Source organism: Saccostrea echinata, unplaced genomic scaffold (genome assembly GCF_033153115.1).
Source record: "Saccostrea echinata isolate AGI-Se365-2 ecotype Australia unplaced genomic scaffold, CSIRO_AGI_Sech_v1 ptg000034l, whole genome shotgun sequence".
In the NCBI taxonomy this organism is placed as follows: Eukaryota; Metazoa; Mollusca; class Bivalvia; order Ostreida; family Ostreidae; genus Saccostrea; species Saccostrea echinata.
Window position 1 is genome coordinate 4,948,032 of NW_026889783.1, and position 8,859 is coordinate 4,956,890.

General features: G+C 35.5%; 1 protein-coding gene across 1 annotated transcript; it reads left to right on the plus strand.

Moving 5' to 3' along the window:
* The first annotated feature begins 897 nt into the window (after window positions 1-897).
* LOC133199422 (FAD-dependent oxidoreductase domain-containing protein 2-like) lies at window positions 898-8,351 on the plus strand. The gene is made up of 10 exons (XM_061335228.1): window positions 898-1,332; window positions 1,903-2,086; window positions 2,856-2,993; window positions 3,080-3,210; window positions 3,293-3,413; window positions 3,729-3,959; window positions 4,094-4,254; window positions 4,348-4,513; window positions 4,630-4,871; window positions 7,840-8,351. The coding sequence occupies exons 1-10, from the start codon at window positions 1,137-1,139 to the stop codon at window positions 8,076-8,078; spliced, it is 1,809 nt and encodes a 602-aa protein (XP_061191212.1). The 5' UTR covers window positions 898-1,136; the 3' UTR covers window positions 8,079-8,351.
* Window positions 8,352-8,859: the final 508 nt, after the last annotated feature.

Consider the following 8,859-nt stretch of genomic DNA (forward strand, 5'->3'; position numbering starts at 1 on the left):
ATGAAATTGTTCACCAGATATCCAACAGAATATTAGACAACTTCTCCGCATGGAACACTTTATTTTTTTTTTTTCAAAAGTGTGTGCAATTGAGCTGGCCTCTATTCTGTTAAAAATATGATCATCAATAAAGAGCCTTTGTCCGTGAACAGCTAATCAATAGTTAAAAATGAGAGGACCTCATTAAATTGCTAAGTTCTATACATATATCTCAATCTGTGGTGTTTAATTTTAACGAAAGTATTTTTTTTCTTTATTCTTACATGAAGCATGAAGATGGGAAAATTCCATGAAATATTTCATTAACTTTTTTCATTTATTTACTTTTATTTGGAAATTGGAATGTATTTCCTCAGTGTAAATGTAATTGTTTAGATACCACCAAAGTACTGTAGTTGTACATTTCACAAGGGCCTGAGTATTTAAGTCTCTGATGTAAATAAAAGAGGAACATTCTACATTTGAACTTCCTTGAAACTGTGTTCAAAAAGACAAAATTTGAACAACTTCTTTTATCTACTTATGATCTGGGTATTTTGAAATAATACAGTTAGGCCTAATCAGAAAAACAAATGTTCCGTGTGTTTGGATCGAATAGCAATTATTCGTGAATCCTTATAATGTCAGAGCAATTGTGTTCTGATCAATCTACACATCGTAAGAGTATCATTATTAGAAAATAATTTCTCTGGTGACGGAAATTGCCGACTGCAGTATTTAATGCCACGACAGCTGTGTGTTGGTTCCTGAAGGTTGCCCCACAAAAAATATCGACAAAGTTTAAACCCACATCTGACGCCCCAACAAGCCATTAGGATAATTAGTTTGGGGGATATTGTATAGAACAAATTACACGATGATGGTTGGATTGTGTTAATAATTTGTTAGCATCAAACATGCCGACAAATTTAGGAGTTTGTTATGTATCCATCTTCTTTAGTTTCCAAAGAGAAAACTTAAAATTATTCAAACAAGAGTGAGTGAGATACAGGAAAAGTGAACACGGATTTACACGGATTTAAGTCTTTTTTAAAATAAAAGTTCAGAGAATACGGAAAGCTTGCATCAAATAAAAGTTCAGAGAATACGGAAAGCTTCACATCAAATAAGAGCCTCCAAATTAAGACACTTCCACAATGGAATCCACAATGCAACCATCTGATTCATTTGTGATAGGAGTGGTGCTGCTCTGTTTGTGTTGGACTGTTAGTGCGGCCCCCACATACCATGACTACTGTGTGATAGGCGCCGGACCCGCGGGCTTACAAATTGGATACTTCCTGCAAAGGTCACAGAGAAATTACGTTATCTTCGAGAAATCAAATTCTGGAGGTATTCTGCAATTCATTTAATTTTAATGTTCTGCGTTTTCATGACTTCCTCCACTGGATATGTGAATGGCAAGGATCCTTTCAAAGAAAAAAAAATAATGATTTTCTTTAGATATCGTTTAAATAACAAGACCATGTTTTAAATATAGTTATTTTTTTAAAACTAGGTTCCTTCCCTCATGTACTAATGATACAGTTGGTGAAAAAGCAAACATGGCTTGATCCTGTTTAATCAGCAATCTTAAAGTCACTTAAAAAACAAGTAAAAAAAAACATTAAAAAAAAAAATTTTTGCAATATATTATCTTAATAAAATTGTGCAACTTGGGGATGACTCTATATTAATTCCAACGAACTTCTGAAAAAAGTTCCCATTCACAATAATTCGTTTTATCTTTTTCGTAACCCTACCCCCCCCCCCCCCCAAGCCATCCAACAAATTTTGCCCATTCGTTTTCATCGGAGTCGGGCATTTGCATATATGCTTTGAAATCAAACGTAGAACATAAATTTCAATACAAAATATGTAGTGCTTTCTGATAATTTTTTATATTGACTTTTGATATATAAGGTTCATTTTTCACCAAATATCCCATTCATCGGAAGTTGATTAGCATCAATAAGATCTACACAGGGAAAATAAACAAAGAATACAACCTTCGTCATGACTGGAACTCACTTCTTAGTGACGATGATCGCATGCTCTTCAAGCATTTTTCACGTCAAATGTTCCCGTCGGCAGATGTCATGGTCACGTGAGTATTTGTGATTAAAAATCATATATCATACAAATACATGTATAGCCCTTTTATGAGGTCGATCCATAGATGTTTCAACCGAGCACGAATTGCGAGTTTGATATCCCTTTTGTGAAGTTGATATATCTATGGATTGACCGAATTAAAGGCTGCAATTTGTTTTTTTTTTTAATTTTTTAAAAGAAAGATTGACAATGAAAATAATGGGGACATAATTCTCTTTTTTTTTTAACTTACGGAGATATGGATCAAAATAGAGTAAACATGTTTAATTTCAGAGTGTTTCCTCAAAAAAAGGCTACATTTGTACAATACAATTTTTCTTTATCATTCCCTGATCTCTGATTGGCTCAAACTACATCATATGATCAAGTTTAAAACAACTTATCATCTTATGAATCCATTTTAAGATTTCAAAGAAGCAAATCGACTCGATGGTTTAAAAATAGAAGAAAAAAAATCTTCTGTACAACAATAATGGTGATGATATCACAATGGTTAACATCGTCTTGATGTTCTAAAACAGATACTTAAAGACCGAGTATGAAATGCGAGGTCAGTTCTTTTCTTCTGTGAAGTTCATTCATAATTGTGATGTCGTTTTTACCGAAGACATAATTTTATGAATTCATAAAAGAGAAACACAAAGTCGATTCCTTTTTACATAGTGCTTGATCATGTTATCTAGTTTGAGCCAATCCGAAAGCTTGAAATGATAGAAAAACTAAGTATATTGGATAGGAAATTGTAGAAATTCAATATTTAGGTACCTGCAATCATTTGCTGACCATTTTAACCTAACCATTCACTACAACACGGAAATATCAGACATACATTCCGTATATGGAGACAACACTACTAAGATCAGTATGAAGGACCAACACGACAATCAATACGTATGTAGGTAAGTAAAGACCTGCTTATGTATTTTTTTTCTCTTTCCGCGTGAATTATGACTTGTTAACTTCTCTAGCATGCTTTTCCTTATAGAATTGCTATTGTTGCCACTGGAATATGGCAGCCCCGCATCCCCGATATCCCTGGACAGGAACTTATGGACGGTTACGAGAGTTTGTCACTGAACGCATCGGACTACGAGGGCAAATCCGTTATGATTCTGGGTAACTGTAGTAAATTAGAGTAATTCTAAGTTTTAAATACCTGTATGTGTTGAAATTTATTCATCATGTTCTATCTTACTAGGTCGTGGGAACTCTGCTTTTGAAACCGCCACTGCCATCTATGACAAAACGAACTTCGTCCACATGGTCGGTCGACACCGCATCCGTCTGGCCTGGGAGACTCATTATGTGGGCGATCTCAGGTAATACTCATGGACATCAGGTGAAACTCATTTGAGGAAACTTCCAAATACAGAACGTTTAAACAATATTCAAACAGGACTTTTCCTTCTTTCCTTTATTTCATGAAGACAAAAGTATGTTTGAAATAAAAGTTTGTTAAGATATTTGAACATTTAGTGTGTAAAAATGTCCCGGAACTATTTACGATATATATATGCTATACACGTTCCAGAATCTTTCCTTATGGATATAGAGCACGGTAATTAATCGAATGAGACGATAAAGAACTTGTTTTATAACTTAACTTGCTATATTGTGATCTTTTCCCCACACAGGGCTGTAAACAACGAGCTGTTGGACACCTATCAGTTGAAATCCTTGGATGGTCTTCTAGAGTATGATATAAACGATTACAAGGTTGTTAAGGAGGGGGAAAAGTTGTACCTACGGGAGAACCATGCCCTGGGCCAACAGTGGACGGAGTATGACAATGACCCGCTCCTCACCCCATACGATATGATCATCCGCTGCCTTGGGTTCAAATTTGATCCGTCGATCTTTAGAAAGTAAGGATAATTAGTAAATCGACAGTTCCCGTCAATATTTATACAAGCATACTTGTTAATGATATTTTCACTAATCAAATACGCTTAATTTCGGTAAATTAAAAGATCACTTTATTATTTTTAACCACTCTCAGAATTTCAGACGTCGCGGCAAGGCCATCACAGAAGTATCCAGTAATAGATTACGATTACCGATCCTCTGTTGTGGATGGTATTTACTTCACAGGAGCAATAGCACACTCTTTGGACTTCAGACAATCGGCAGGGGGGTTCATTCACGGCTTCCGTTACTCCGGTAGGAAGATAATCAAAATGTTTATGATCAATGTTTTAGCCCAAGGGAAAATGTGTGGCATACGTTATGATCTTCTAATCTATTTGGTTGTAGCACGCATTCTTTCAAAGATTCTAAACTGGCGTTACCATCAAGAGATATGGCCGTCAGAAATTCTCCCAGTCTACAACCTGTCGTCTGCCATTATCAAAAGAGTGAACGAGGCTTCAGGACTCTATCAAATGTTCACATATCTGGGAGATGTCGTTCTGGTAGACAAGTTGGTATCATCTACATCTACTTGTAGTTCCTATTTTGACTCATCTCTTTATGTGTTGCAATTAATATTTTAATTTTCTATCTGAAAAGATTTGATTTTGGAATTTTAATTGATAGAGATGGAATGTGTGAGTATGTTGAGGAATATCCAGTAAAGCTGATACATAAGTTTGGTGAAGTAACAGGAATTAAAACAGCAAACAGAATGGTTCTGGTGGTGGTTTTACAATACGGTGAGGGGTTTCACGGACCGGAAGAAGACGTGTTCCGAGTGGACAGAGCCGCCACTGATCCGGAATTTGCAGATTATTCCAATTTCTTACATCCTGTCATTCATTACTTTTCAGAAGTTCCAAAAGGTAGACAATATATTGTATTTGTTATACCTTTTATTTATTTATTTTATTTATAATATTTATTAATTCATTCATTCCATGATGTAAATTTCCTTTACCCGCACTGTGGCTAAACTTGGTCGTTTCTGTCACTTTCGAACGCCAACGAATGGACAGAGCCACCACTGATCCGGAAATTAACATCATGAAAGCCAGCTCAAGATACATGTATGTAAAAAATAAATAAATAAATATGTATGTATGTAAAAAAATAAATAAATATGTATGTATGCAAAAAATAAAGAAACAAATAAACGGTATAACAAAACATCTATTGACTGTGTTCTCGGGCAAAATGCATTTTGTCGACCCCTCGAACCAAACTGTTTGCATATTCTACCCAACGGCCTCAGGCAAAGAGTTGATTCTTGGATCCGACAAGCGCATGTTGTCCTCGAACCCAGTCAATAAATGTATATTGTTTTTATGAGGACCATCTACATCTTTATAAACATTACAGTTCCCCTGACCGCATTCTATCCTTTCAGTGAGGGTAAGAACTTAGGGGGAAAAATTACCTTTCCACAAATAGCCCTACTTAAAGTACTACATTTCGTATACAACGAGAATAATTATGGATTAGGAAACAAGGCACTACATTTCCATATGGTTGCAATGACCACATCAATGATGCAGGAATTCTTCCAATCCCACAGGATGCTGAAGCGTATGTGATAAGACCTTAACAGTACTCCAAGACGTATGCATACATAGTCATGGACATCTTCACAATAAACTAAATACTAGCATACACGATGTTTCATTTCATTCACTGTTACCTTTCTTCAATAAACCATTAGATCTACATCACAATCGAAATGAACTTTATTTGGTTTGCTTGAAATTTTTAAAATGGACTGTTTCAAAAAGCTAAAAGCAAGTCCATTCTTGGATTCTTCAAAACTAGAGCACAGACTAGTATTTGTGATTATGGATGTTGCCCAACACAGGCTCTGAAAACCTGCACATGTTACTTACGATAATGATACCGAATCAACCTTAAATTTGGCAACATATATAGGTATAGATGCATCAATTTTTACCAACAAAGGTGGAAATGCTGTAAACACTTGCAACATTCTTTATCATAGAAATGTGCATTTCCTACAGATATTCCTAAATTGCGCATACTATAAGTCTGTTTGATTATAAACAAAAGACATTAACCATCCAGAACAAAATCCTCTTAAGTGTTCTTGTTCTTCTTCTTTCAACTACAGTCCAACTGGAAACATCATAACTAGCGATGTAAGTATATAGTTCAAAATGACGACCTTAAAGTAATCATTTTGAAAGGCCCTAAATTCAGGGAGATCAGATATTTCAAATGGCGATAGAACTTCATTAAATTTTCTATTATGAATTCTGTCGAGGAGTGTAAGTATGCTAGACGATGGGCTAAACATGAAGGGGAAGACCTTGACACTCTGTCAAAAAAGATAAAGTTTCGTGAGTTTTAGAATTACTGTGCACAGTTATTCTCGTCCCCTGTATTTTCATCCGTTCACAATTCAAAAAATTTTGCACCATCTTATATTCAGCTAGACACAGTTGTATATAACAGATTATGTTGTTTCTTTAAATTCACTCGGTTTCAATTCACCTAATATCGACGAGAGCGAAAGGAATGAAAATAAAACGGGGGGGGGGGGGGGGGTTCCTGTATACGGTATACCAAAGAACATCGTTATGATCGAAGAATCGCATTAGAAAATTATATAACAAAATGCGAATTATCTTTACATCTGTTTTCAGTAGACCGGAAGTGATATAGGATAAGGAATTATGAATATGATCTGATTCTAGCTGAGAAAGCTTTTAACTATATACAGCTGCAGTTTTTTTTTTGTAAGGCTCATTATTACAAAGTGCATTTTAAAAGGACTTGCATGATTTTAACTCAACATTAGGTAATCCAATTTAAACTCATAATTCCCTTTCAAAAGATGATATTCTTCAAATTCATGGTTCAGTTTCATACTCAAGAGCATGAGTACGGTCAATTTTTAAACAGGGTCATGCTACGGACAAATACGTTGATGTTAAAAGGTTTTCATCTTTCTCGTTTAAAGTCAACATTTCGCAAATTCCAAGGTCTTTATAATGATTTTTTTTTGCAAAAACAACCATCATTGGGTTGTATTTTGAGTGACATGTTTCCCACCAATTGTTAGACCATTATTTTTATACCTGTCCAGTTTGACTACGGATTACCCCGTTTACCTGATCAATACAGAGGGCTCACGTAGATGTGACCAGTCGACAGGGGATGTTTACTCCTTCTAGGCACCTTATCCCACCTCTGGTTTTTCGGGGATCCGTGTTTTAGCCCTGTTCACGATTTGTATCCTTTATATAATTACTGGATTTATGAAATTGATCACAGTGACTGATTTATGAGATTGATAACCGTTCTTCACCTTATACATTAATTTCTCCTCCTTTTTAGCTTTACTGGTCAGAGACCAAAAGAGCTTAAGCGATATTCAGGTGTCCATCGTTTGTTCATCCCTCTGTCTCTTTGTCTGTAAACATTTTTTAGAATCTACTGCTCATACAGTTTTGGTTCGATTTCAATATTCTGTGTATCGGTTTTTGATTTCGATGAACGGTGTTGCCATGGTGTTACTAAAAATAGAAATTTTGTGAAATTCTTCCAAAACGCCACTTCTCCTACAGTTTTTGTCTGACTGCAATTATACTTGCATCAAAACGAAACTAAACCAAGGATCATTATTCTATTTATGGCTGTTATAGTTTCAAGTCCAAGTACTACTGTTCTCTTCCTTTGTTACAAGTATAAACCCTTAAGGCTACAGTCTCGTCACGGTCAGTCTTCCTCTTCCGTTATTACAAAATATAGATCCACGTGTTCTTGTGGATAAAAAAGGATATCTTAAATTTTATTACTAAAGACTTGTTTTGTTGACAGAGGAAGACATAAAGAGAAGAAAGCGAGGGCAGCCATTACCTCCTGCAGAAAGGATTCACCATGTTCTGGAGGATTTCTCGGCTAACTGGGACAGACCCCACGCCCACATCAAACCTCTCAACAAGTTCCTACAACGTATACTGAAAACCAGCAATAAATGCAGATCACCAACAAACAGTTTCTCAAAGTACTTGGCCTTAACAGAACCTTTAAACACACAATCTTGTGTTGTTTCTTAAGTTAGGATTGAATTTATTAAAACAACTGATAACATTAAAAAGGAGGGCTGTAGATGTTTTGATTTTCAATGATGCACCCTTCTTGATATACGGAGTCTGTACATTTGGATTGGAGCACCACATTTCTCTGACATCCTAAAAACCACAGCGTCGGTTATATTGAGAGTGTTTTTGTTTTTTTAATTGGGGAGTTGCAGCCATTGGTGGGATTCTAAATCCTGTTATATATTAATAGTACTGGTTTACTGTTGTAAATAAATACTTTACGAAGATGATGGATGGTCGATTGTAGATCTAAAGCCAGTTTATCCCCATCCTTTCTTTGAAAGAATTTTACCGCTGTCTTAACTTGTTCACTTTAAATTGTGTGTTTGAAACTCTCCTTTCAGGAAAATTCATTAACCCGATCTGATATACTTAGACTAGTATTCATATTATTCGAAACGTGTCATTTTTCAAATAAAAGTGCAGATGGAGGTTTTATCAAAGCTGCAAAGTATATGAATAGTAATGTAAGGTAATAAAATTACAATTCCTCCACTTACTGGTAGGTACACACGTAGAACGGGTGCATTGGTTATCTCGGTCCCAATGAGTTCGAGATAATGAAGTTTTACTGTATTTGATTTGATTATATGCAACACGAGTGAACGACGACAGACAATATGTATTCAGGCTAATTGCTAAAGCTGAATGGGTAATATTAATACACATGAGGTATTTTGGAATTGTTCACAGCACTATGTATACTTGTATCAACAGCAATATCATGTAGAACCGT

What these genes read in the sequence shown, in the direction of transcription:
- LOC133199422 (XM_061335228.1), top strand. Translation starts at nt 1,137, where the DNA reads ATGGAATCCACAATGCAACCATCTGATTCATTTGTGATAGGAGTGGTG. An exon ending in CATTATGTGGGCGATCTCAG is followed by an intron (nt 3,414 to 3,728) that starts GTAATACTCATG and finishes TTCCCCACACAG; the next exon opens with GGCTGTAAACAACGAGCTGT. An exon ending in CTTTTCAGAAGTTCCAAAAG is followed by an intron (nt 4,872 to 7,839) that starts GTAGACAATATA and finishes TTTTGTTGACAG; the next exon opens with AGGAAGACATAAAGAGAAGA.